Source organism: Sporisorium graminicola, chromosome SGRAM_22 (genome assembly GCF_005498985.1).
Source record: "Sporisorium graminicola strain CBS 10092 chromosome SGRAM_22, whole genome shotgun sequence".
NCBI classification, from domain to species: Eukaryota; Fungi; Basidiomycota; class Ustilaginomycetes; order Ustilaginales; family Ustilaginaceae; genus Sporisorium; species Sporisorium graminicola.
In genome coordinates, this window is record NC_043731.1 from 66283 (window position 1) to 93915 (window position 27633).

A 27633-nucleotide genomic window follows, 5' to 3' on the forward strand; every position below is an offset into this window, starting at 1 on the left:
AAGAAAAGCAGAAAGAATCTAGAGTTCGATCTGGAAGGCACGCTGCGAACCACTCGAGGCCGAAGCCGACTTCTTCCTGCGGTCCTCCGGCTTCTTGTCGCCACTGCCACCTTTGCCAGGCTGCTGCGGCTTTTGAGTGATCACGTCGTTCTCGTTGCCGTACTTGTATTCGCCTTCAGCCACGCCGTTGGCTTGATCAGCCTTGGCTTTGGCCAAGAAAGCGAAGTGTCCGCCCACGACGGGTCGAGCCAGGAAGTGGATCAGCGGGTCTTCGGGCTGTTTGGGGAAATCCCCCGTGGTGCTCTCCATGAGATCGGTGAAGGGAGCATCCGTTTTGCCATCCTTGATAAATTTGTACAGCAGCTCGATGAACAGCTTGTGCGTAGCGGGATCGTCCGAGGCAGCAGCGGCAAACATCTCCCAGTCGGTCTTGGTCCACTTGTGCCTCGAGTCGAGCGGAACTCCATACTTCTCCTGCACACGAGGATACCAGGCATCCTGGATCTTGTAGACCACTTCAGGCACCAAGTTGAGGTTGAGCAGTCGATCGGCCAACAAATTGTACACGGTTCCCCACGATGCATCGGTCTGGTAGGCGAGCTTGGCGTGCGACGCATCGTGCGAGATGGCATACTTTTGCCATTGCTTCATGTAGCTCGACGAAATGTTGGCGTACGCCTTTGCATCCTTCGAGTGTCCAAGCAGATCAGCGATCTTGCCCATTGCAGAGATTGCTGCAATTCCCTTGATGGCGAGGTCCGTCTGGTTGGCGAGCGTGCCGGCAAAGTCATCGGTAGAAAGCTGCTCCGCCGGGATGAGGCTATCCTCAACCAAGAACTCGGTCCACTGCTTCATGATCTTGTAGTGCTCTTCGAGGAAGGGAACCGCCTTGGACTTGCCCACCAGCTGAGCCCAGTGGAGCGTCATCCAGATCATGTTGCCCGACTCTTCGACTTGCATGGGTTCGTCGTTACCATCGTCGTGGCCAAAGGCATTCGGATACACGCCAAGGTCGTGCACACACCACTTGTTCGGATAGAGGCCGGATTCGGTGTACTCGAAGATGGGGAGCATGAGATCGCGAAGCATGTCCGGGTTGGCATACGAAAGCAGGGGGAAGAGCGGGAAGATGACGTCAACGGTCGACATGTCGCCGTTGGACGAGATTTCCTTGAGGAAGAGCAGAGTGTCTGTTGTGTTGTATCGGCCCTTGTCGTCCTTACTGACGGTGATCTCGAACGTGGCAAAGGCTTGGCGAAGCGAGAGCTGTGTGATGGCAGCGTACTGGTCGCCTACTTCTCCACCGCCCACCGCTGCCCTCGAGTCTTCAAGAACCTGCTTGTCAAAGGTCTTGGCGTTGGCGAGAGCCGAATCGAAATCGTTGATGAAGAAAGCAACGGCATCCTCAATTTTGTCTCCGAACTTGGTCTGCCAGAACCCGTATCGGTCCTCCTGATAGCTCTTGGTCGAGTTGGTTCCGGGATGCTTCGCACGGATGTAGTTGACGTAGGGTGTGCGCATGTGACCGACAACGAAAAGTGCATCCTTGTCGGCGTGCTTAGCATCGAAGTCGACGGCAAACGCGAACGAGTTTTCCGGTCCAAGCACGGGGCCATGGTCGAACGAGAGCTTGCCCGTGTCGATGAACTCGGTGTGCGTGACGACATTGTTGTTGTTCCTCGAGTAGAGACCGGTGTGATTGCGCGCAGCATACGTAGCGTTGCCCCACTCGGCACGCTGACGGAACTCGGTGTAGACTTGAGGGTGCTTACGAGTAATAAAGAAGACCGAAGTGTCGTTCTTTTCGTAGTACTGCTGGTCGTAGGGATAATCCTCGTAGTCGTAGTCGTGCCCGGTGACCCATCGCTCGTCGATGTCCGTGTACAGCTGGATGCTGCGACCTTTGATGGTGGAAGTGTCGAGCTCGACGTGCAGGTAGCTGAGAGGCAGACTCTGGCGGAGATAGTCGTGAGGCGTGATGGGAGTGAGGAAAGTGACGTTGAATCTGACCTTGTCGGCCTCAAAGGCAAAGATTGTACGGGTGGCGGTGTACTCGGCGCTGAGCTGCTTGGCAGCGGGGCCAGCGCGAACGAGAGTGCCAAAGCCGTTGCCCATCCATTCGTAGGTGACGTTGTCGATGCGGATGTAGCCGGTCCAGCCGAGACGGAACTCGCCGTCGGCGCCATAGGAAGAAGTCCAGAAGGAAGGCCACTGGCCCGCCAAGTAGCCGCCATTGCCGACGGTGTTGGGGGGAGTCGAGTCGTAGTTGGATCCGGAGGGTAGCCAAGCGTTGAGGTAAGGGCTTCGCACAGCCAGTGGGAAGGAAGGAGGGTTGACAGGCGAGAAAGAGCTTGACGAGAGTGCCTTGCCGGCATTCGTGATGCCCGGGTTGCTGCTAGCGGAGCCAGAGGTGGAAGGCGAGTCTGGCGAAGCAGACGGTGGCGAGGAGGATGCCTTGAGGCTTATCTTTTCACCCGCGGTGACCAATGTAAAGTCGGCGGTGTTGAGTTTGCCGTTATCGAGAATGGTAGGCTGTGTTTGCTGCACACTCCACTGAACGCCAGGCTGAGAGGGATCCGACTTCAAGCCGATGAGGCTTTGGCCAGCCGCGAGATGCTTCTGTGAGTCGGGACGAGTGACATCAGCGAGGCCCTCGAAGAGGGTGGTGAGGCCTTCCGACTGAGCGAGCGAAGCTTGTGCACGTTGAGGGCCTGCCGACAGCAGAAGCGCTGTGACAAGGGCAGAAGCCGACGATGCGATCGTTAACCTCATCGTAGATTGAAAGAGGGACGTAGAGGAGCAGAATGCTCTGCGCGATGTCAAGGAGGCGAGCTTGTGTGGTCTTCAGGAGCTGGAGAGGGACGTTAGATTGGCTGTATCCTATTCGATTGGTACTTATACGACTTGCTTTGCTTCGAAAGGGAGACGATGCAGCATCACACACACAAGCAAGTGGGCGTGCGTTAGTTACAACGCGAGGCGTTCAGCTGTTGATCCGCGAGCACGGTTCCAGACTGCGCAGGGGAGCGTGAGGCTGTGACTTTGACGAGATGGCGGGCAGAGGTGCGAGATGCGAGAGAAGGTTCCGGTGGCGGTGGGTTCAGGCTTGCTGCGTCTTGAGGAATTGTCTAGTCTAGTGCGTGTTGTAATAGGGCCCAGGAGCGGATGGTCTAGGCGAGATGAAGCGATGGATGCGAGGTGTGTGGGGCCGACCTCTTAGCGTGAGTTGGCTTAGCTTGGATTCTGCGAGTCGGATAGTTATGCTCGTGCTCGAGAGAGACGGGGGACGACGGCCGGTTGGCACGAGTCTATCGATACTGGAAGTGATAAAGAGAAGCGGAAAAGAAAGCGAGGGACGAGAAGTGGGAGCGGGTGGATTTATTAGGAGTCAGGTGGCCCGAGGCCGCGCGCAAGACAGACTAGTCGAGTGTCAGTGGGGCTCCGCGCTCCTACACAAGCCTTATTGCTTGAGAGAGAGGAGGATGGGAAGAGGTGCGGCCGCAGAGCAAAGGCAAGAAAGAGAGGATCACCGTGTCGGAAAGAAGCAACGCGGGCAAGATGCGGGGCAGATGGACCAAAGCAAAGCAGATAGGCGAGGCCCTGCGATATCAAGTCCGTCACAGCACAAGCAGCACAGCGCACGAGGTTAGCTCCAACGGCTTTGCATTCGTGCAGCGAGCACATTAACGCGCTCTGTCGGTTTTCTATCAGTCTCGTGAGGGGATTAACGAGAGCAATTGGCGCAAGGGCCAAGAGGAACGAGGTGGAGGCAAAAGAGCGGAGCGTGCTCGTGTGCTCGGTGACGCCGAAAATCAACGACGGACGCCTCGCCTCGTGCTTGTGCTGCCTGCTGCTGTAATGTCAAGTGACAGCTTGAGCCAGCGAGTAAGCGGGCGCGTAAGCGGGCGAGCGAGATTGCCCGGCTAGACTTGTTGATCAGTCCGGAACAGCCGAGGCGATCCATCGAGGAAGCCTTTTTTCTGTCCCTTGAGACCGAGACGTTTGTGTGGGAAATCGCCGCTCTCAGCGAGCGAAAAGAGACGCAGATAGAACCTTGGCGCGAAATTGCAAAGCAAGCCAAGCCATCCCGGTCGGTGAATTCGCCTTTCCGTTTGCTCAGGTGCCGAGGCACAAGGTGCAGCCAGCACAAAGCGAGTGGGAGCACCTCGACTCGGCAGTGCTCTCTTTCGTTTGCTTGGTTTCTTTCGTTGGCTTGTTTTTGAAGCAAGGTCAAGATCAGGAACCAGCGGGATTGCTCGTAAGTACACTGAGCTTGAGTGAAGCAGTGGAAGGGCACATGATTAGGAGACGGTGGGCGCTGCAACGACAGACACCAACTCAACCCTACCGAAACAGCGCATCCTTCAGACGAGGTCGACCCTTGCTGAGGTCGAGATGTCAGCTGGTTGCCTTCGCAACGCAGGGTTGCACGCTGATAGTCGTCGTCGCCTAGAACCCTCCTTTGACCCCTGAATCAACCCCCTTGGTGGCGTTTCGGCAATGTGCAAGTAGCGTTCGTTCGTAAGTCACAATGGAAAGGAAAGAGACTGCCTGACCAAGATTGGACCGGCGATGCAGGCGTCCTGCATGCACGTCGGCTCGCATGCGTTGCGGGGAACAAGCTCCTCCTTTCTTTAGGCTGGACCGAGCGCCTTTTTTTACTATAGTTTGTTAGACTGAGACTGTTGATTCGAATCGAAGCTCCTTCAAAGGTCCAGCTGCGACCCCAAACCATCTTCTCGCAAGGCCAGAGGCAACGAACGGCATTAATGAGAGGTGTGCATAAGGCAATTCATATTTTGGGGTCTCCCTGGAGGTAATGACAGCTGTTACAACATGCAAGTATTACCACGCGCTTATTCTTCATCTTGAGCACTGTTGACCTCACGGCTGATCCTGTGCACCGCCTTGAGGTAGATCCTGACCGCCTCTGGGTCCACACCGGGCGTAATTCCGTGTCCCAGGTTGGCAATGTACGCTCCTCCACCGCCGAAGCCGCCCTTCTTAGATCGCAGCATCTCTTCTACCTTGGCTTCGATCGCCTCCTTGCCCGCGTACAGCACCGACGGGTCCATGTTACCCTGCAGCGCCAAACGGTGGCCTGCCTCGTTCTGTCCGCTTGCATCCTTGTAGTTCGACTTGCCCGGAGATGCGAGCTCCACCACTTTACGTGCAACGCAGGGCTCCACCGTCCAGTCCAGTCCCACAACATCGTAGCCCGCCTTGACCACTTCGGGCAGCGAGTGACCCAACGCACCCTTGGCGAACACAATCAGCGGGGGGCACGGGATCGACTTGGTCGACAGGATGTCACGCACCGAAGCCGCAATCGAGCGCAGATACGGAAGCGAAAACTGACGGAAGTCCGAGGGAGACAGCTCGCCAGCCCACGAGTCAAACACCTGCAGCAGCTGCGCACCCGCCTTGACCTGTCCCACCAGGAAATCGGTGCAGACGTCGGCGATCCTCTGCAGCAGCTGCTTGGATTCCTCGGGATATTTGAACAGCCACGTCTTGGCCTTTTCAAACGTCTTGCTACCTCCGCCTTCCACCATGTACGCCATCAGCGTCCAAGGAGCACCGCAGAATCCGATCAGCGGCACCTCGCCGTCCAGCTTGGTGCGAGTCAATGCGATGGCTTCGTACACGTACCCCAGCTCCTTTTCGACGTCGACCTTCTTCTTGAGCTTGGTCGCAATGTCCTTGGGCGTCACGAGCGGATCGGGGAAGTGAGGTCCCTTAGCAGGAAGCATCTCCACCTCCATTCCCATGGCCTGCGGCACAACGAGGATGTCCGAAAAGATGATGGCTGCATCGAGCAGTCCCGAGTAGCGGCGGATGGGCTGCACTGTGATCTCGGACGCCAGCTCTGGGTTGCGACAGCACTCGAAAAAGTCGTGATCCTCTCGAATCTTGCGAAATTCTGTTGGAGGAGCCGGGAATTAACAAGTCAGTGGTGCTCGTCATACTGCAGCAAAGATGCACAGTCGGCTTGCAGGAGGAGCTCGATCGACGTCGGAAGAGTGTGCGCTACCTACCTGGGAGGTATCGGCCAGCTTGACGCATGATCCAGCAGGGAGCCCTTTCGGTCTGGTGACCACGAGCAGCACGAATGATCAGATCATTTTTGAGCCCCTCTTCGGGCTTTCGGCATTCCTTTTCCTTTCTCTGGGTGAACGACTGGATGTGCTGCAAGCCCGGAATCTTGGAGGACATGTTGGGCGGGGGCGGCGACGATGATGGACGGTGGTGGGGCCGGGCAAGAGAATGAGGGTGAGAAAGATCGACTGCGGTCTAAGGGGACGGCGAATAGCGATGGCTATAGCGATGGCGATGGCTGCTGCGGTTGGTCGACGTGAGAGAGAGGAAGCAAGGAGCAAGAGCAGAAGATGAAGGCGAGGAAGAAGGAGAGGTCTGCGCTTTGCAAGGTGGAGAGCTACCCTTTTTTTCTCGGAAAATTGTGGACTGTGCTTCTGCTGCTGCGCGTGCTGGCTCTCCGCTGCTTTCCGCTTTTGCGAGAGAGCGAGACGAAGCGAGGCGAGGCGAGGCGAGAGGGCGCTTGCTTCGAGACACAATTCGGAGCGCGTCTCTCTCGAGTCTCGCAGATGTGCAGATGTGAGGTGTCTGTCGTCTTGACCGATTTTAGGCCTAAAATCTTCTGAAGAGCAAGGCGAGCTACGGTACACTGCCAAATTGCGCTTTACAGCCGATCTCGCATGGCCTTCCTCTCGAGCTCGAGCTTGAGTTTGAGCTCACAGGGTGTCGAGCAGCAAGCCGTCTACAGCCAGACTGCACAATCGCAATCGGCACAAGAGAGACAAGAAGGAAGCGTACTATCACATTCAAGCGGTATCGAAAAGGGGGGCTTTATAGTACACAAAGAATTACAGAATGTGCCGACTACGAGACGTACAGCCGATACGTGTGAGCAGAAGTCCCACAGAGAGAGAACAGAGATGGTTGTTTGGAGCCGACAGCAGCTTCGTAGAGTACAAACCTGGCTGCGCTTTCGATCGAGGAAAGGTTGGCGAGCCAGGCTAGAGGATATAATGGCGGAGAGATACGAAGGCCAACAGCCAACGGCCAACGAAAAGATGGATGGATGCAGCGCATTCCATTCCGCCTATTGGTCGAGAGGTGTGGTCTGTGCCATGGCAGCCTCGTGGTCCTTCTTCTGCTGGTTCCATGTCACCATGTTTTCTGTCGTCTTGTCCTGGTAGACACGCCTCTGCTCGTCCGTGAGCGCCTTCCACGCCTCGGACACCTTGCCCAGTACTTCCGAGTAGGGCATGCCCGGATGCTTTTTGCGGATCTCTTGACGCACCTCGTTCTGGAAAAGCAGGTAGGCACTCGGTGGTCGTTTGGGCGCATCCGGGTCGCGCAGACGCTTCTCTTTGCGCTTTTGCGCCTTGCTGATCTTTTTCGCCGCTTTGCCGTTAGCGCCTGCCGTGCCTGCTGCCGCAGCCGTCTCGGCACCTGCAGCGGGTACGCCCGTATGCGAGCCATTGGCAATGCTGAGGAAGTCGAACGCGGCGGGTACGCCGGTGGGTCCACCTGCACTCGAAACGTTGCCTTGCTGTGCCAGCACCAGCGCCGCGACGTTTGGATTTTGTCGCGCCACCACCTTGACAAACGCGTCGCACGAGTCGGCAGCATGGCGAAGCTGGGCAGAGAGACGGCTTACCGCGTCGAACATCTGGATAACACGACCAGGCAGTTGAGGACATGATTAGTTTTTCATGCAGCTCTGCTTTCACTGTTGCGATACGTCTTGAAGCGGAAACTCACAGTCTGTCGAGCAATAAAGATGTCATCGCCCTGGCCCGAGTGGCCCATAGCCGGATTGAAGGCGGCATGCTGGTGGTGCGGTTGTTGGTGATGCTGATGCGGATGCGATCCAGCGTGATGCTGATGTGACGCGTTCGCCACAGAATGCGAAAGCAGACCGTACTGGTCAAAGCTGGCGGCGTTCATGGCGGAAAAGATGGTGGGCGGTGAGGAGTCGTCGAGATCGGACGCTGCGATGATGACCGGGAGCACAGGGCGTGGGAGGTTAGAATGAATTTAGGCGACGCAAACGGCTGCCGGGAACTGAGGCGATAGGTGCCGCGTCTAGACAGAGCGGAGGAGGCGGAGGAGATGTGGAGATGTAAGGCGAAATGCAAAGGCAAAGGCAAAGGCAAAGGGGGGAGGAGGGAGGAGGGAAAGCGCGACGATGATGCCGAGAAGATCCACAGATGGCGTTCGGCGTCGATGAGCAGCGCGTTTTGCAGACGACAGTCCAAGCGGGGAGCAAGATGTAACAATGAGTCAACAAAACAGGGTTCTGCAGCAAGCGTCTAGGGCCGAGCGAGCTTGCCCTGGAAGTACGACCAAACAAGCCGAGAGGAGAGAGGACAGAGATCCGCCGGCGGAAGGCCGAGCGAGAGCGCGAACGAGCAAAGTGACACGCTCAAGAGCAAACCCGAGCGCGTATCGTATGCGGGCGCATCCCACGCGTGTTCGGCACGAACGAGACATCTCTGGTCTCTGATCTCTTCCTGTGAGCCAAAGCACCGAGTGCAGTCTCGCGTCGACGTTGTCCATCTACGCTGGCACCTGCTCACCAGCTATGACGACTTCCCCGGCTGATCCGGATGAAGCAGGATCAACCACGCGTTGCGAGGTGTGCCGTCGTGTTTGACAGCATCCACAGGGTCCAACCAGGCAAGCAAGGCTGCCGCGTTGCTCGTCCCGTCCCGTCCAAGGAAAGAAGCACGAGATGCAGGGGCACAAGCACACGGGACAAGTACAGAGCGACAGGCGGGCAGGAGGGCAGGCTAGCATAGCCGAATACAACACGATACTCACCGGAGATGCTTGGAACGACGAGACGAAGAAAAGTGATAGAGGCGATAGAAAGTGGTTGCAAATCGTGCAAATCGACGGTTTCGACACGTTTCAATAGGTCGCAAAAGTGGGAAAAGGACGTGGTAAGAAAGGAAAAGGGAGCAATAGAGAAAACTGAAAGGGGTCGTGGTATATCTGGTCGAGCATTCGAATAGCGTTGTTAGTGGGGCTTGCGAATCGACTAGAGACCCACTTGCAACCTTGTTTAACAGTCACAGGCCTGAGAATACATCTCGGTTTGAAATCCCTTTGCGGCTTGTTCCTTTTCAATCTTTTCCTTTTCAAACTGATCCTCAGAGTAATCCGCTGGAAATTCACACTTGATTACACAAAAAAAGGCAATCGGCCGGCAAAGGCTTGCATGCCACTTGGTCTGTATCTTGGCTCAGTCCAGTTCTAGTCGACGGTTGGGCCAGAAATGAGCGCGCGCTTTCGGGCTGACTTTCTTTCTTTGCAACCACCATCAACCCATTCGACTTTGGCCCATCAACCACGTCGGTCACATCTGAGATCGTTTCGGCTGCTGATCCGCTTTGCGAGCTCCCTGCGGCTGTGGCGCTTCACGATAGCGCTGCGATAAATAGCCGGCTTTTGGCTTGTCAGCTCTTCGAGCCTCTACACGTGTTGATCCAGCCTTCAGGCTTCGGTCCCCTCGTTGTTGTTGTTGTCGTCGTTGTCGTTACCTCTGCTTCTGCTGCGGGTGCTGCTGCTTCGTGGCTGACGAACACTGTCTATCTTTCGAAGTGTTGCTTCAGAAATCTTCCAGCCTGATCCGTCGCTAGTCGCGGACTGTTGAGTAGCTTTCACTTTAATTTGAGGGTAAAGGAAGCTGTTGGATGTGCTTCCATCTCTCTCCCAGTGAGGACATGCTGGAGCGCTGAAACGCATCTCGAAACAAATACGCTCAACAGCGTCGACGGCAGCATCAATCGATATTTACCGCGCGCTGCCGCAGCCCACGCAAACCTTGGCAGGACGCCCATCGCGACAAACCTATCGACATCTGTGAGTATACAAATCTTCCCCTGTCCTCCTTCCATGGGTTCTTCAAATCTTACCCTGAAGTTCAAGTAAATCAGCGCTCGCCACCAGAAAGAAGACGCCAGCCACGTGCCCGAAGTTTGAGCATCACTTCCAAGCGCACAGGCTCGCTGCCCTCCGCATTGCGCGCCGCCTACAGGGCTGTCCCATGTCGCTCTCGAGTCGATACCAGCCAATGCAAAACCTCAATCAAATCCTATATTGCCCTACGCTGCCAGACTCGAGTCTGGAACTTGGCACAGCAAGCTCAGATTGGGTGAAACCTGTCACCATAGACGCTTCTCCGACCTTTCGTTCAAAACGAAACACGCAGCATTCGGCGGCCGCCATGTTGGCGTGGCTGTCGGCGCGGAAACGGCAAATTTGCGGCCACTGTTCTTTCACCCGGCCGCAGAGTGCGAGAGAGCTGAATAAAGACTTTCGGATGTGTCTTGTCGAGATGTAACATTCTCGGAATTCGGGGCGTGAATCGACTGTCGAGTTGCGCGCCTCTCATCTCGACGCCATTTCGCAGCCTCAACCTTTGCTCCTTCCTGCGAATAGCATGGTGCACGCTATGCTCGCAACGAATGTACTCCCGTCGATACCCTCCTTTGCTCCCTCACACACCCTCGCAGTATCATGACTGTCCACGAGTAACAAGAACAATTGCTGATCACACGTTCCTTCTTGCGTGAAAATTTTCTGTCCGTATCCTTCCTCCTGCGCATACATCTCCTATCTGCGCTCCCCCTGTCGCATTCGGCCGTCTGAACACAGCCTTTTCAAGAAACGCAAGCGTCCTACTCTCGGAGCTGGCTAGCAACGTGTTCTTCCAAGGCCCACAGTCTCAAGATGAACTCCTCGTCCGGTTACGGCTCGTGGCAGATGCCCACCAACAGCGAGCCGGTCCCCGTTTGGCAACATGCTCCCAACGGCGTGCCGCAGCCTGCGGGCTCTTTGTCCGATTACACATCCTCCACATTGTCGAGCGCCATCGCGAACAGTTCGTATCCTGCCTTCCTTGGTCTCGACGGACAGGCGATGCAGCAGCTGCCACACTCTCACCAACATCAGCCGCCTGGTTACGAGCCTCACATGTATCATCAACCGTACGCATCCGACCCGTCGCGGTCGGTGATGTCCATCGACTCTACCACGTTCAATCAGCTCCGAGCTGACTATCCAGATGCGTCTCCCGAGGAGCTCATCAATGCCGTCTTCCACACGCCGCAGGCTCAGGTGCAACAGCAGCCTACCTTCCATCTCTCACATCAAGCACCTCCGGGTGCGCCACATCTGCAGCTGCACCCTTCCCATTCGCAAACTCCCTCGCAACACGACTTGGTCAGATCGCATTCGGACAACTCACTTGCGAACGCTCTCAACTTCACCTCTTCGACGCCACTGTCTGCGAACCCTGCTCCGAGCTCTGCATTTAGTGTGGATCATCCGACTCTGCCTTCGGGCTCGACACTGACGAGTGCCGATGCCACGAAAAAGCCGGCCAAGCTGCGACAATCCAAGCTCACGTTTCAACCTGGCGTCGCCCAGTCTGTGACCAAGAAAGAATCCCCCCCAGCAGCTAGTCCGTCCGCAGACTCACAAAACCCGTCCAGTAACGAAGCGCCTGTGCCGGTCGCTATTGACTCGGGTTCCGAGCCGGGTACGCCTCCACTGCCTCGGGCCAAAGCGCTGGCAGCCAAGTCATCAGCCAATGGCGCCGTCGGCAGCGCTGTCGCAGCCAAAAGTAATGCGGCCACCGCACCAGCCGAGACAAGGAAGCTGTCGGACAAAGCAAAAGCGTTCCTCACTCGCCTGAGGGTGGAGCAGGAGCCGCAAAAGGCCGCGCGCAACCTAGTCGAGCTGCTTAGCGATTTGAAAGCCAACGGCAGCTTCCACCAACCCAGACCCACCAGCCCCGAGGACCGCAAGGTCATCGTCGAGACGCTCAACAACATCGCAAAACTCGAAACCGGAAAAGGCTATACAGACTCGGGGCGCAAGAGGTTCTTCGCTGCTCTTATGGCGCTACCGGCAGCCCGACACATTCTGTCGACGTGGCTGCGCGCAACAGCGCCACCAAAAAAGGTGACCGAGGCGACGCCCGATCACAGCCGCCGATACAGGGACACTTTGTTGCCTCTGCTCAACATTCTCGAGTACGTGGATATCAAGAGTGCCTACCTCACTGATGACGCAGGGCTGGGCAAATCCATCCAGGGTGTCTCTGTGCGTGCCGTTGATCCATCCGCGCGCGCGTTGGCCACCAGCATCAAAGCAAAGTGGTCCAAGGTGGTCAACGACGAGGACACCAGGAAAGCTTCTCCGGCAGCGCGTCCCACTTCGTCGGCGTCGGCGTCAACAGCGGCTTCGACCCCCGGTGCGTCGGCGGCGTCTGCCAAACGCAAACCAGGCGAAAGTGCTGCCCAGGCCGATAGCGTCAAGAGGTACAAGTCGGCAACAGCGGCTCCCACAGCACCGACTATCGCTGCTCGGAAACCCACTGCAACTGCGTCGAGCAGCACAGCTGCCAAGCCTGCCCTTCCATTCTTCGCCACAGGCAATGCTAGGAGACCGACGAGCACGAGCAGTTCGTCGAGTGCGAATGCTGCTAGTGCAAGTCGCCTGAGCGCACACCAGAACATCATGAGTCTGGTGAACAAATTGAGCGGTGGTGCTGGAACCGGTGCCTCATCGGCTGACAAGGCTGTATCGCCTTCAGCCGACGCGCAGAAGGAGGCCAAAGCCAAGAAGACGGTGAGGTTCAAGGCAGACCACGAGTTGACCGAGATAAGGCTGATCGAGCCTGCCGACTATGGACAGGGCGACGAAGAAGCGGTAGAGGGGGTCGACGCTAGGAAGGACGAGGGCCTTGCGCTTCGTCAAACGGTAAGCACGATGGAGGCGTCGATAGAATGGCGCGAGCCACGCCCCGTGGATGTGCCGATGGCCGAGTCGGCACCACTTGGCAGTGGGTCGATCGAGGGTCCCTTCCAAGCGCAACGCAAGGCAGATCTCGAAGCGAAAGTCTGTCCTGAGGGAGAGGAGCCTGATTGCCCAGACGAATCCGAACTGGAACAACCGGGTACAATTTCTGAGACCCCTCAAGAGCTGGCGGGAGCGGAAACTAAAGAGATCCCAATTCCGGACGACTGGATCGTGGGAACGCCCACGGCTATGGGAGCGATGAAAGAGGATCCAGGTTTGAACGAAGGAGACGTCGCAGAGAATGCCGAAAGGCCGAGCTCGACAATCACGGCACTGCCTCCGGTCGCAGATCTCAGCGCTTTGCTCTCCAGTGTCGCGCAATCTGTAGGCGCAAACAGCAGTGCATCGACGGCCAGCGAGACAGGTACCGTGGCCGCCCCTACTCCTGCTACTGCTCCTGCTCCTGCACCTGCTCTCAATTTTGACGTCAACCAGATCAGGTCAATTATTAGCGCTGCCAAAAGCAACGGCGCCAATTCGAATGCTGTCAATGCCGCCATGGCATCGTCCAACGTGACCAGCGACAGTCTGTCAAAGCTGGTGTCGAGTCTGGCGAGGTCGAGTGGGAGTTACAATGCTCAAGCTCCAAGCAGCTATGAAGCGCCTGAGCAAGCCAGGCATTGGCCGCAGACGTATGACAGCAATGCAGCGAGCGACGCCGTTTTCCAGGAAGAGAGCTACCCGGGCGAATACCAGCAAGACTACATGCCAGCGACGCACCAGTACAATCACACGCCGGCGGAGAGGGGTCCTGGGTACGATGGACGCGCTCCAAGCAGTTGGGAGGATTCGAACTATGCGAGTTATGGTGGATATCAACAAGGCGGACTGTCAAGCTATGGAGGCAACGCCGGTGGTCGCGGAGGTGGGTGGCAGTCGAAACGCAACACGGTGCAGTGCAAGTTCTTCCTGCAAGGCAATTGTCGCAATGGTAGCTCTTGCAACTTTCGTCATTGACGAGCGAACAAGCCCCTCATGCACGCAATGTATGTGTCTCTTTCCCCTTTCTTTCGATCAATGCAGCATTGAAGCGCGCAAAATTATCCTTGTACATCGGTGTGAATGTGTGAATGCGTGAATGTGTCTCGAGGAGTCGTCGGATGTGACGTGTTCGGAGGTGATGAGAAGGCAAATGCAGGGTCCTTCAGCTGCTGCAAGGCCAGTGTGGGGCATTTTCCGCTTGAATTTAACCGCCTGCCAGGCGCGTGCTCCTCAACTCAACAGTAGCACGGCCTGCTCCGAGTAGACCTTTTTTTGGGGCGGGGAGTAATGCAATAGTCACTTGACCGATCAACTGCCGAAAGGGCCTCCCTCGTCTCGGAACGCTATGCTGCTCTTTCACTCCATAACACCATCATCGTCACCATCAGCACATCATCACCACCAGCATCACCTTCAACTGTAGTTGCAGCGACATCGAAGTAGGTGACGACGGCTACTGCCTCCCTGCTGCTCCATCGATCTATCGCCAAATCACGCCGGTGTGCACGCAGATCGAAACCAAAAAGCTCTTCAAATCGCTGCCCATTTCGTCAGCACCATGGTGGTGCCGGCATCCTCTTGGAAGGAGTCAGAGGAGAACCTGCTCTCGTGCACGGCTCAGATCATGAACCAAGCCGTCGGTATCCTGCGCTCACGATCCATCACCGACACTTCCTACACCTTCGAAAGCAAAGTCATCGCTGGCTCGACTCCAGGCAAGCACTTTCGACATGTGCTCGATCATCTTCGCATCCTCACCGACGCAATAGCAGACTGGCAGGCTCGCATCAAGACCGACGCCAAAGCAGTGATGCGAGTCGATTACGACTCTCGCATCGCCTCGAAACTGCCCCACATCGAGACGTCTGTCACGGCTTCGTTGCGCGAGTTTGAGCGCACTGCGGATCGACTGTATCGTGTCTTTGACGATTCCCACGGCCGCCTGTATAGCCAGCCGCTGCGGCTGTGCGCAACGACGCCATTCGTGGTAGAGATGGACAGCACTGTCGGTAGAGAGCTGTGGTTCTGCGGCCTGCATGCCATCCACCACTATGCGCTCGCCCGGGTCATCCTGGTCAAGGAGCTCGAGCTGGAGGGCGTTGATGATCAGTTTGGCGTTGCACCCAGTACTCTGGTGCATCGAGAGTGGCGCAAAGAGTCGAATCGCGCCGATACAGCACACAACGTGCTTTCACAAGGACGCAACGACGAGCTGCCGACCAGCGGTCACGCCGCTGCTTCTTCTTCACAACAGTCTAGTCCATCGAGCGGGTCCTCACGTGTACAGTCTGCTGCGCTACCATCACGACCGACACACTCCCGTCGCCAGCATCAGTTCAAGTCGAAGTTATGATCGTTTCAGCGCGCTCTACCAGCGTCGTATGTATTCTATGTTGCTTTCAGCTTTGATAATCGCTCCTCTTTCCATGTATCAGCGCAGTCGGACACTTTGACGCCTGAACCCTTGTGTTGAGGACCCGCTGAGCTATATGCTTGACAGTAGTACTGTATGACAATCCTAAGCGGATTGGTATGTTTCTAGGCAACGGTGGACGAACGAGCAGCTAGGCGACATTCTCCGGCGATCTTAGTCTCAAAGTCAGGTCAGGACTAAGAAAAGAAAAAGATAAAACTGACGCTAAGAAAAGCCGGGCGAAAAAAAAGGAGCTGAAATTGAATCGATCAATGACAAGAGATCGGGAGGACATCGATTGGAGGATTCCCGATGAGCGCTGCTAAGAGATGCGGGGGATGTGGTCAGCGATTTTGGCTCACGCTACGAGCTGGCAACAGCCAGCCATGTGCAGAATGTTCCGACGGCGGTTGCCGTCGGATGCCAGACGTTTCTCGGGGCAGGAGAAACACCGTCGAAAACACAATAAGAGAGATCACGCGAATAGAGTTGGTTGCTCAACTCACTCGCGTGGGCACGATAGATCAGACAGAGTTGACTTGGCTGTCTCCTTCGTAGACTTGGAACAACGACAATGATATACGCTAACACACGCTTGCGAGGTGCGGTGTCTAAAATACCGACGGATCGGCGCTGCGAGGCGGATCTCGACAGAGAGAAAGAACCTTCGATCCTCTCGAGGCGATGCAACCGACCTTGGTTCGGTTAGGCAGCAACCCTCGTCTGCTCTGCATGGTCCTGGTCGGCCACAGACCTTACAACTGCACCTCCGCAAGAGGACGATCGCAGCGATCAAAGTCTCGAAAGAGGGCTGCAGGACTCTCATCGCTGCGCGAGTGGAAGGAAACATGTCAGATAAATGACAGTCGCTGCAGCGCCTCCAATGAACTGCTGTCCCCCGCTCTGCAGAGAGGGACTGCAGTAATGCGAGCGACAACAAGGTTCAAGGCAGATAGATAGATGACCGACGAGAGGAGGACCAGCACAATCAACACCGGACGCCACATTTTCCTGCCAACGGAGAGATTCGCATTTCCATCTGCGTTGCCATGCGCTGCGAAGGCCCCCTCCCCCCCTCTGCAAAAGAATGCAAGCACTACGAGGCTTGGTATGCAAGAGAAAATTCACTCTCTCTGAGAAACGTGCTGTGCGTTCTCGTTCTGAATACGCAGACCGACCCTCTGCATCTGCATTTTGTATTGCTGTCATTTGCCCCCTGACAAATTATGAGGCGAAGCGCGTCTCTGTGTTGGTCTCTTCTGCTTCTGTTCAGTTCAAGGGGAGAAATGCGCAATGTTTCTATTTAAACAAAACATCATGCACCGCAACACAAAGGCTTGGCATTCTGGACCCGAAGGCAGTTTGACTGCTTGGCACCCTTTCAAACTTGGCCAAATTTCCTGAACCCACGTTCTTATGCCTCGCCTCCCTTTAGAGCCTTCGAGCTCGGTGAACTTCAGTTCTGCACAAAACTTCGGATGCACAGCCCACGTCGACGATGTACAGCAGGACCTCTCTGCTGCGTCTCTGTCTGCCTGGTTGCAGTTGGCTGGTCTCGGTATGCATCGGCGAAGCGACTCAGAAACTGAGAATTCATGGGAGTCCTTTCCTCTTTCTCACACACTCTCTGCGCCGTGTTGGTCCTTGAGGAGAGATAGAGACTGTTGCTCTCTAGGCAAACGAATCTCATCATCGAGATGTTCCAATAGACCGCAAATCGCTGACGGCAGCTGAGCCTGCGGTGGGGCGTTGCTGGCTGTTGCTTAGAGTGGGGACTGGAACCCAGTGTGCAAAGAGGCAGACGGAGAATTGATTTGCGTCAAACGCTCGGTCCTTCCGAATCCGCTGCAGCAGCCATGACCGTCGTCACGCACTTTCGCACTCTAGTTCTCCCACCGCGAACCGACCCGCCGCCAGCACAACAACGCCGCCGCTTTCGCCACGATGTTTGAACAGGTTCGCCCTCTGCCCGCCCTCTGCCCTTTGTCACCTAGGCAACAGTGTTTGCGTCAAGCTTGCTTGGCGTTGGTTCCTTCGGGATGATGCAGCGTTGTCGGCGGCTTGCTCATGTCGCCGACCTTCTAGCCTCGCTGCCTTCCCGCAGGCTGCATGCGTGTCAGCAAAAATTAAGCACCCCTGCTCGTGGCTCCTGGTCCATCTCTGGTTATCTTCAGGGAGCCGTTTCGGGTGCGGCTCAGCAGGAGCATACTGGTGCATGTGTGTGCTTTCCGTGTCTCGCTCGATACGAGCAGCATTAGAACGTGTGATCTCGATGGTGGAACAGATCTCTGGGAGCGGAGTTCGAGAAGGCTTGTTTCCTCTGGTTCGATTGTTGCTGAAGCGATCGTTGCTGTCTCATCCCCGACCCAAACTCGCCTGGCTGGCTGTGCATGCAGTTTGTCTCGCTGACCGCTGAATTCCGAAGCCTTTCATTACAAGATCTCCTCCGCTCGCTTGGATCCCGAGTCGACTTCATCGTCTTATGCCCATGCCCGCTGCTAGAGAGAAACTGGCTGGCTGAACTGGTTCGGGCTCACCGACGGCTGAGATGGGTCTTCATCTCTGCTTGCGAGGTCTCGTTCTGCGTATTAAGATGGACTCAGGCTGTGTCGTCGGTCGAGGCAGCCTTGAGTTTGTAATGTTTGCCGCCACCAACACCGCCCGCCCACCTGTTGGGAGTCTCGCCTAATTTGGCCAAACACAGGCAAACTGTCCAAACTGACCCGCACAACATTCGCTCGCGCCCGCATGCCCACTCACAAACACACACACACACACACACACACGCGCGCGCACGCCTCCCTCTCTCGGTCCAAAATCTGCAGCCCCTCCTCTGTCTCTGATGCTTCTGCTCTGTCTTCTGGCCCCTATTTCCCGCTCCTCGTGCACTGCGCTGTGCTGTTGCTTTGCTGTTGCTCTTTCGTTGGTGTTGGTTATGTCCATCCCATACCTTTCCCTTCCCCTCGCCGGTCATCTTGCCTTCCCACCTTCACCTTCTCCATCATCACCCTCCTTTCAGCTCAGCATCCCTGTCCGTCCTAGACATCTTTACTTGTCTTGATCCTGTCCTTTCTTGCAGTCCCGACTCTCATCATCACCTTGACATCCTCGTCTCTCCTTCGCATCTGCCACCACCACTACCACCATCACACAAAATCAAGATGAAGGCTGCTACTGCTCTTCTCGTCGCTTTGGCCGCTGGTGCCTCGGCCCAGTCCACCTCCTCCCCTCCTCCTTTCCGCTACGGAACTCCTAGCGCCAACTATCCCGGTGTCAGGGGCACCAACAGGAACGGCCCCACCAACCCCAGCTCTCCTCAGCTCAACACCCCCATTAACCAGACCTCCAACTCGCGTCTTGCTTCCCTGAACTCGATCGATGACTGGTGCACTTTCGGTCCCCAGGAGCCCAACACCGAGATTGGCAACGTCGAGGGTGAGACTGTCGCTTACTGCACCAAACCCCGTAACAACGCCCGTGTCATTGTAAGTTTCTACGCAGCACCGCTCAGCCCGCTCGACACGCACCTTCTCTGCAGCCCGATGAGATTGCTGACCTGATCTTGCTCTATCTCTGTCTTTTGCTCTGCCGCTTGCCATTCATGCTCCTTAGCCCGACGGAACCGTCACTGCTGCTCACTTCGTCAAGACCCCCCTTTACGTCCAGCTCATGGCGCTTGGTGACTTCACCAAGATTGGTCTCGTTGCTGGTGATGAGGGTGGTGAGCTCGACCCCCACGGTGCTACCAACATGGGCAACCCCGTCGGCGGCAATGTCACCTCCAACATCTCGGGGTCGGATGTCTTCTACGAGGAGTGGATGAACTACGTCTCGTACAACCAGGTCTGCTTCCGTATCTGCATCGCCGGTTCCGAGCAAGCTCCCACCGCCCTCGAGTGCCAGCACGAGCTCGACGTCATGGGCTGCAACTTCGTCATGCCCGGCAACTACGCTGACAAGGTCTTTGAGACCTGCGAGGGCGACGCTGCTTACCCCCCTGGTCTGTACCCTCAGGGCAACGGACAGACTTCGACATTCCACCAGTTCTACACCGGCATCTACGTTGCTGGCGGCACCACTTACTCGTACACCAACGGAGCTGCCGACCAGACCACACCTACCGCTGCTTACTCGCTCCCCAGCACCTCGAACTGTGTCACCACCTCGTCCATCTCGAACGGCATCAAGTCGATCGTCCCTACGTCGTCGTCGTCGGTCGCTTCCTCTTCCTCGACCGCTTCTCGTCCCGCCGCTACCTCGGGCTCGGGCTCCGGCTCGGCCGGCGGTGCCAGCACCACCTCGGGCTCTGGCTCGGGCTCTGGCTCTGGCTCTGGCTCTGGCTCTGGTTCCAACTCGTCCGGCTCGTCTGGCAGCAGCAGCGGCAGCCCTTCGGGCGCTTCCCCGATCGCCGCCCCTGCTTTCGGCGTCGCCGCTTCGGTGGCTGCTGTGATTGCTGGTGCCTACCTCCTCTAAGCATTTCATCGCGATATTCGATTATCCGGAAGCGTTTGACGAAACAGCAGCATGGTGCCGGGCATCCTAGCTGGACGGACTGCATCGAAGGCAACCGTACGTCTCTCGTCTCTACACACACATTTACTCTCTCGTTCAGCAAGCCACGGCTTGGGTCATCTCGGCATTCCTTCACCACCAGCATTTGTTTCCGTTTCTGCTTGATTCTTTGTCCATTTCTTTTGGTGTTTTTGCACAAACCTTTTCTCTGGCATGGCTTTCCGATGACCTTCGCCTTGAAAACCATCACATTCCTTTGTTTTGCCCTCTTTGGCCTTCGATCTGCTGTGCTTAGCACTTCCGATACCGCCTCGCACTAGGTGTGCAGGAGTGTCTGTTTCGTTTCTGGACAATCAATTTACCCGTTTCCGTTTTCTATCTTCTAACGCTTGGTCTCTTGTCTCTGCGATAGTCAGTGTTCCTGGACCGAATGGTGACGGCACAAGCAGCATGAAGAAGTTGAACTTGTACTCGGAACGTGTCGGCGAAGCCATGCCTGAATGAAGGATACTTCTGGTTATCTTGCTGGGGGAAACGGCTGCTCCGTCATGCTGCTTTTCGATAGTTTGAGGGTTCCGTTGGTGCGGCCAAATTACGATAAAGCGTTTCTAGGCGCAGGTGGCATGTTGAGCTCCCTCGCCTTCTTCTTGACCATCTTGTTATTCCATTCACGCACTCTTGCTGCATAGAATTCTCGGTGTAGGGCGTACTTTGCATGGAGTGGATGCTGCTTTGCGAGTGTATCCGCTGCTGCTGCAGTCGTCGTTGTTGACGTTGGCGCGGTTTTTGATGATGTCGTCTGCGCTGAGTCTGTTGGGATGGAGCTGATCGCCGAAGAAGCCAGACCAGTAACGGTAGACGTGACGGTCGAGAACACAGTCCCTGCCACAGACATGGCAGTAAGCGGCTTGCTCTCTTTGTCCTTGTCTTTGTCCTTTTCCTTGGCACCCTCTTTAGCTTTCTGCTTTGCTTCGTATTCGGCCTTGATCTTTGCAATCTCGTCCTGGCTCACTTTGTCCGGCAACCTCTCGCCTGATGAGGACGCAGATGCAGTTGTAGATGCAGGATCGGAGAGCTTGGTTGCAAAGTGACGGTCTGCTAGGTGCGCATGGCAGACGTAGAGAAAGTCAAGCGCAGGGATGGACTGTGAAACGAGCACGTGCGGCGAACTCTTGTAGCAGACAAAGCAGGATTTGGGCGTGCCTGCTTGTCGATGGATGTAGACGTTAGTGGGTTTGCCTTCCGCAGCGGCCATGTTGGGATGGAGGCTACCAAAAGTGATGGCGACGATGAATAAGTCCTGAAGATGGGCGGATGCGAGCCGAACAAGAACAGGCTGGAGAGAGCGAGGGCATAGTCGCAACGTCAACGTGCTTATCGGGGTGCGGGGTTCGTATCAAATCAAATCCTATCGGGGAGCCGATCTGATCCGCCGACAAAGAAAAGAAAAGAAAAGAAAAAGAAATTCCGGAACAAGGTTCAAAAAGAGTGTGGAGAGAGGCACTGCAGCAGAAGCAAACTGAGCATTTTTGCTTCTTTTCTTCGGCAATTAATAAAAACTTCTTTTCCGTCGATGTCGTCGTCGTCGTCGTCGTCTTCTCGTGCAGTCCTTGTTCGCCATCCACAACCACCATCTTTCACCCCCACGTTCATTCTTCATCCAGTGGTACCGCTCAAGCAGCTGCATCCAAAAGGTTGTGAACCAGCAACTGTGTGGATACCAGTTAGTCTCTCACTGTCTCGCAACGTCTGGCAAGACGACATCGTTGCACAGCTTTCCTCCACCACTGAGCTCTCAAGTACGCAACTTTGGCTCTTCTTCTGCTTTTGCTGCGCAACAAACATCTAGACCTGTCTACACTCTCTTGAACCTGCTCCGCTCCAGATTTACCTCGCCGCCAGTGCTCCACTGTCTCCGCAACACCTGCAGCTATGGGTGTCCCCGCTCTCTTCAGATGGCTCTCGAAGAAGTATCCTCGCATCGTCTCGTCGGTGCAGGAGGAGGATCCAAAAACAGCTCCCGGCCCAGATGGTACCGAGATCACACTACCGCTCGACACTTCCACACCAAATCCCAACGGTGAAGAGTTCGACTGTTTATATTTAGATATGAACGGCATCGTACATCCATGTACACATCCGGAGGGCAAACCAGCGCCAGAAACCGAGGAGGAGATGATGATCGAGGTGTTCGCATACACAGAACGCGTCGTCAACATGGTCCGTCCGCGTCGTCTCCTCATGATGGCTATCGACGGCGTTGCTCCACGTGCAAAGATGAATCAGCAGCGATCGCGTCGTTTCCGTGCTGCGAAAGAGGCGCGCGAGAAGCACGAGGAGAAGGAAGCCGCCCTCGCAGAGTGGAAGGCCAAAGGTCTGCCCGTCACCGACGATGCACTCGAATCCAAAAAGGCCTGGGACTCGAACGCCATCACCCCGGGCACTCCCTTCATGGACCTTCTGGCCGCCTCGTTACGCTTCTGGGTGGCGCAAAAGATCAACACAGATCCCGGCTGGAAGGACGTCCAGGTCATCATCTCGGATGCCAGCGTTCCCGGTGAGGGAGAACACAAGATCATGGAACATATCCGTCGTCAGCGATCCCATCCTGAACACGACCCCAACACCAAGCACGTCATCTACGGTCTCGACGCCGATCTCATTATGCTCTCCCTCGCCACCCACGAGCCTTACTTCAAAGTGCTTCGTGAGGACGTCTTTGCCGCTGACAACAAGCCCAAGACTTGCAACCTCTGCGGTCAGCCAGGCCATTTTGCCGCCAGCTGCACAGGCGCTGCCAAGAAAAAGTCGGGCAAACACGACGAGATCGCGCCCACGCCTCCCGAAAAGAAGCCATTCATCTTCTTGGATGTGGCCACACTGCGCGAGTACCTCGAAGTCGAGCTCAATATTCCGCAGCTTCCCTTCGCCTTTGACCTCGAACGCGCCATCGACGACTGGGTCTTCCTCATCTTCTTTGTCGGTAACGATTTCCTGCCCCACCTGCCCTCGCTCGAGATCAGGGACGGTGCCATCGATACACTCCTCCGCATCTGGAAAAAGGAGCTCCCGGCCATGGGTGGCTACCTTACCAACCACGGTCGCGTCGAGCTCGGTCGCGCCCAGCTCATTCTCAGCGGTCTCGCCTCCGAAGAAGACGAGATCTTCCGTCGCAGGAAGGAGGACGAGGACAGGCGCGAGAACAACAAGAAACGACGCGAGGAGATGCAGAAGCGCAGAGAGCGCGAGCTCGACGAAGGCAACTTTGGCAACGGCTCCATGGTCCCCGTTGTCACCAAGAAGCGTCCGGCTCACGAGACCGAGAAGCCGGCCTTCAACGGCGTGTCGGCCCAAGACGCACGCGATCAGGCCAACAGCAACAACAAGTCGTACGATCCACGCAAGAAGACCGTCGTACTGGGAGGCGACAACAACCAGGTAGTCCGCGATCGAAATGCTGCGAGGCAAGCCAATATGGATGCTGCCGAAGCGCTTAAGGCTGAACTCATGGGTGGCACCGCGGCAAAGGAATCGGAGACCGAAGTTGAGCCCCCTGTCAAGAAAGTCAAGACTGATTCGGGTGCCGAGGCAGTCAGAACAGATGAGCAGGAGAACAGCGAACCGAACCCTGTTAGCGTCGAAGCGAAAGCTGATCAAGGCGACGCTGATGCGGTGGCGAAGACCGAAGGCGAAAACGGCAATGGCGATGCTGACAAAGCTGATGCTGACGAGGACACTGCAGCCGACGCTGACGAAGATGTCGACGACGACGAAAATGACGACCTCGAGGGTAACGAGGACGTTGACCCCGTTACTACCATCAAGAAGCGTACGGTCAACGCAGACGGCACTGTTGACTACGAAGATACTGTCAAGATGTGGGAGCCGGGCTACCGCGAGCGATACTACAAGGAGAAGTTCGGCGTCGATCTCTCCGACACCGACTTCCGCCGACAAGTCGTCAAGTCCTACATCGAGGGTCTCTGCTGGGTATTGGCCTACTACTACCAAGGTGTGCCTTCGTGGCAATGGTACTACCCTTTCCATTTCTCGCCGTTTGCCGCCGACTTTGAGGACCTTGAGTCGCTCGACATCAAGTTTGAGCTCGGTGCGCCTTTCAGGCCGTTCGAGCAGCTCATGGGAGTCCTCCCCGCCGACTCGCGTGCCTCGATCCCGTCAGCGTTCCATCCGCTCATGACTGATTCCGACTCGGAAATTATCGACTTTTACCCGGGCGAGTTCGAGATCGATATGAACGGCAAAAAGATGGCATGGCAAGGTGTCGCCTTACTTCCCTTCATCGACGAAAAGCGTCTGCTCGATGCACTCAAGGAAAAATACCCGCTGCTCAGCGAGGATGAGGTGCGCCGTAACGGATTCGGCAACAACACGCTCTTCGTTGGAAGCGAGTCGCGTCTGTACGACTTTTTGTGCGAAGAGATCTACGCAAAGAAGCCTTCCACCGAGGACGGCAAACCCAAACCCGTCCCCGTCAACCCAGCCCTCAGCGGCGGTGTCACGGGCTACGTCAAACCCGACCCCGTCTGCGTACCCGGATCGACATTCAACTCGCCCCTCACCGGCCAGGACCTGCACGACATTCACAATGACCGCTCGATCTCGGTGCTCTACGACTTCCCGGACCAGAAGACGCCACACCGATCGGTGCTGCTCAAGGGACTCAAGCCACCCAAGCGTGTACTCTCGGCTGCTGAGATCGACTGGGTCAAGCGAGGAAGCCCTGACAATCGTGGTCGTGGTCGAGGCCGTGGCGGCCACTTCGGAGGTCCCGGTCGAGACTTCCACCGCAACAACAATAACAACAGCAACAGTAACAGCAGCCAGCAGCACCCGAACCAGAACAACGGCTACGGTGGTGAGAATGGGCATACGAATCCAAACTTCCGCGGTCACAACGGTGCTGGCGGCTATGGTGGATCCTATAATGGCGCATCTGGCGGTGGCGGTGGAGGATATGGAGGCCATGGCGGTGGATACCAGCAAGAGCACCAGCCATACGCGCACAATGTCGGTGGCGCTGGCGGAGGATACGGCGGCTACGGTGGCTACGGCAGCAGTGGTGGCTACGGCGATGGTGCAGGAGGAGGAGGATACGGCGGCTACGGAAGCGGCGGCGGCTACGGTTCCGCACCAGCTGCAGCGTCGGCGTACTCTTCCGGAGGCGGCTACGACCCTTATGCTGGCTACGGCGGCAGTGGTGGCGGATATGGCGGCTACGGCGCACCCTCGTACGCTCCTTCCGGCCCAAGGCGCGACGACAGATACGCAGCATACACGCAACCGAGCGCACACGTTGGTGGTGGCCGTGGGGGACGTCAACCCAACGCCAACTACGCTGGATTGCCGAGTCTAGGCGGCCCCCCTCCGGCTGCCGCCCCTGCTCCAGCTGCCGCGTACGGAGGGTACGGTGCGGCTGCTCCCACTCCTGCCGGCGGTGCTGCCTACGGAGGCTACGGCGGAGGTGGATACGGCGCGTACGGTGCCGCACCTCCTGCTCGGGGCTATGGCGGTGCTCCCCCTGCTCCTCACCGCGGAGGTGGCAGAGGCGGTGGCAGAGGTGGTGGTCGCGGCGGTCGCGGCGGCGGTGGCAACAGCAGTGCTTCCTACGGCGGCCACGGTGGCGCGTACGGCTCGTTTTACTGATCCCCCGACTACCGTCTTAACTTACTCATGATACACTCAGCCCTTCCCTCGGATCGATAATCTTACGCACACACACACATGTACAACGCCGAGTCTAACGTAAGTACAGTAGTACCGACGCACCACATTAGGGAGATTCATCAGCAGTTCAGACTCCAGAAAATAATCCGGACTGTGCTTGACGTGATCAGGGATGGTGATGAACGTGGGTGAGTCTGCAGTGGCATTTGGGAACAGTTCTTCGCATGCTGCTCTTGCTGCCAGCATGACCAAGTGCCCTCATTGATGCCTTGTCATTGTGATACGGGGGCTCAAAACTCTGCCTCGCTTTTGTCAGAAGATGCATGATCGACAACATCAAGACCATGCATGAAAGCAGCTAACGAATTGATCTGTTTTGCTGGCAATGGGTAATGATGCACTTGCCATCACATTGACGCAGTGAGCTGTCCATGTTGTTCTACTAGTTGTGGTGAACGTCGAGCAATCTCACCAAGATCACGCCTGGTCCCAAGCCTGAGAAGCACTGGCGTAATAATGCGAACATCTGATGTGATGGTTCCAAGGCTCTCGTTGCTACCTAGCCACAGACTGCTGGTCCATACAAGCCCATCGCAGAGAAGCCGGTGACACCCAGGTACAGCCAAATCCCTTACTGTGTCTTCCTGTAACTGCAGAACAACAATAAGGCAGCCTACACTTTCAAAAAGCACTTCATCCGTAAAGACAACATCGATTCTACCCAGCCCACGCTTCAACCGGCATGTGCCAGAGCTGGGGGCATCACTGATCACCTCAAAGACAGTGACTAAGTTAAAATATCTTCGAGACTGCACTGCAGTTAAGTATTGTTTTACGCGCTGCATCGGTACTACTGGTTTTCAGCATTGGTTAGGCTACGCTGATCGCCACGTCGATGAACGCCGGGGGCGGTTTGCGGCGGATAGTGAAGGTGTGGTTACGCTTGTGACTTGAGGCGGTTGGGAGTGTTTGGGGGGCGCTGATGACGATGCTCGGGATGATGGTGGTGGTGGTGGTGGTGGTGGTGGTGGTGGAGGGGGCTGTATTGCTCCTCCGTCTGCGCATAAAGGGTTGCGGTTGCAGCTCTGTCTGTCGATGTGCGTGGTGCTTGGGCGAAAAAACAGAGTGCTCTGCCTCTCCCTCGCCATCGTCGTCGTCATCGCTGCTATCGCACCAGGACAAATTGCGCCACAGTCGTGCCCGCTCTTCGTCGTCATCGTCGTCGTCATGGCCGAGCATGCGGTTGGGCAACTGGGTCAAAGTGTGCACAGCCAAGTCGACGGCCGAGGAGAGCGGGCTGACCTGCGCATGTTCCTCTGCCCACTTCCTCGGCGACGGCAGCGTGCGCGGGAAGACCGGCGCAACCTCGTCCCCTGCGGCGTCGCCTCCGACACACGAGGACCAGTTGTCGTCCCAATTCCACGTCCACTCGAACGTAGATGGCCGGATCACCAATCGTGGGCCGGGGTTCCTGAGCGAGTGCTTTGCTGAGCTAGACCTGGTGCTACTGGCGGGGGATGAGTCTGCGCTGAACGTCGAAGCCCCGCTACTGCTGCTGCTGCTGCTAGGGGTGGTGTGGAACGACACGAAATCGTAAGACGAGGAGGAGCTCCCGGACGAGTGTGTGGGTGTGCGCTGCATGTCCATGCCGACTCTTGACTCCCTGATCAGCCTTCCACCTCCTCGCGCCAGCGGAGAAGAAGAAGAAGAAGTGTCGACGCCGTTCGTTGCGGCACCTCGTCCTCGTCGAGACGAGAACATCCGCTGCAGCTTCATGGACGTCGTCCTGACCAGTCCTGTCTTTGTTCCGCTCATCGTGGGGTTCATCGAATGTTGTGTCTGGAACGCCTGCTGGAGTGGGTATGCTGATAAGATGCGACCGTAAGCTTTTTGGTTCTTGCTAGTCTGGGTGGTGGAAAGGGTGGCGAGCGTGCTAGTCGGAAGACTAGACCGTATCGCACTGTTGCCTCGACCGCTCTTTGCTGATGACGACGATGGCAGTGCTTTGTGAACGACGGGCTTCGCCACCCCAAGTCGATGCTACCCAAACCTTATGTACTCTGCTTCGCGACGGTTGCGGCCAACGGCAAAAGTTTCATGCCTCTGCAACACAGCGGACGCAGGGTCCTGCACACCGGGAG

The 27633-nt window shown here is 56.5% G+C and overlaps 9 protein-coding genes across 9 annotated transcripts; 4 read left to right on the forward strand and 5 right to left on the reverse strand.

Annotated features, from left to right (window-relative positions):
- Positions 1-18: 18 nt before the first annotated feature.
- On the reverse strand, positions 19-2772 carry EX895_003643 (uncharacterized protein; the record flags this gene model as incomplete). Its single annotated transcript, XM_029884241.1, has 1 exon — positions 19-2772. One exon carries the CDS (start codon positions 2770-2772, stop codon positions 19-21), a length of 2754 nt encoding a protein of 917 aa, XP_029738951.1.
- A 2084-nt stretch (positions 2773-4856) lies between these two features.
- Positions 4857-6216, reverse strand: EX895_003644 (uncharacterized protein; the record flags this gene model as incomplete). The annotated part of the gene is made up of 2 exons (XM_029884242.1): positions 4857-5923; positions 6039-6216. 2 exons carry the CDS (start codon positions 6214-6216, stop codon positions 4857-4859), a joined length of 1245 nt encoding a protein of 414 aa, XP_029738952.1.
- A 907-nt stretch (positions 6217-7123) lies between these two features.
- EX895_003645 (uncharacterized protein) lies at positions 7124-7974 on the reverse strand (the record flags this gene model as incomplete). The annotated part of the gene is made up of 2 exons (XM_029884243.1): positions 7124-7696; positions 7789-7974. 2 exons carry the CDS (start codon positions 7972-7974, stop codon positions 7124-7126), a joined length of 759 nt encoding a protein of 252 aa, XP_029738953.1.
- A 2790-nt stretch (positions 7975-10764) lies between these two features.
- EX895_003646 (uncharacterized protein) lies at positions 10765-13857 on the forward strand (the record flags this gene model as incomplete). Its single annotated transcript, XM_029884244.1, has 1 exon — positions 10765-13857. The coding sequence occupies one exon, from the start codon at positions 10765-10767 to the stop codon at positions 13855-13857; it is 3093 nt and encodes a 1030-aa protein (XP_029738954.1).
- A 583-nt stretch (positions 13858-14440) lies between these two features.
- Positions 14441-15235, forward strand: EX895_003647 (uncharacterized protein; the record flags this gene model as incomplete). Its single annotated transcript, XM_029884245.1, has 1 exon — positions 14441-15235. One exon carries the CDS (start codon positions 14441-14443, stop codon positions 15233-15235), a length of 795 nt encoding a protein of 264 aa, XP_029738955.1.
- Positions 15236-18456: 3221 nt separating this feature from the next.
- Positions 18457-19768, forward strand: EX895_003648 (uncharacterized protein; the record flags this gene model as incomplete). Its single annotated transcript, XM_029884246.1, has 2 exons — positions 18457-18780; positions 18908-19768. The coding sequence occupies 2 exons, from the start codon at positions 18457-18459 to the stop codon at positions 19766-19768; spliced, it is 1185 nt and encodes a 394-aa protein (XP_029738956.1).
- Positions 19769-20399: 631 nt separating this feature from the next.
- On the reverse strand, positions 20400-21062 carry EX895_003649 (uncharacterized protein; the record flags this gene model as incomplete). The annotated part of the gene is made up of 1 exon (XM_029884247.1): positions 20400-21062. One exon carries the CDS (start codon positions 21060-21062, stop codon positions 20400-20402), a length of 663 nt encoding a protein of 220 aa, XP_029738957.1.
- Positions 21063-21739: 677 nt separating this feature from the next.
- On the forward strand, positions 21740-25471 carry EX895_003650 (uncharacterized protein; the record flags this gene model as incomplete). Its single annotated transcript, XM_029884248.1, has 1 exon — positions 21740-25471. The coding sequence occupies one exon, from the start codon at positions 21740-21742 to the stop codon at positions 25469-25471; it is 3732 nt and encodes a 1243-aa protein (XP_029738958.1).
- Positions 25472-26362: 891 nt separating this feature from the next.
- On the reverse strand, positions 26363-27307 carry EX895_003651 (uncharacterized protein; the record flags this gene model as incomplete). The annotated part of the gene is made up of 1 exon (XM_029884249.1): positions 26363-27307. The coding sequence occupies one exon, from the start codon at positions 27305-27307 to the stop codon at positions 26363-26365; it is 945 nt and encodes a 314-aa protein (XP_029738959.1).
- Between the last annotated feature and the right edge of the window lie 326 nt (positions 27308-27633).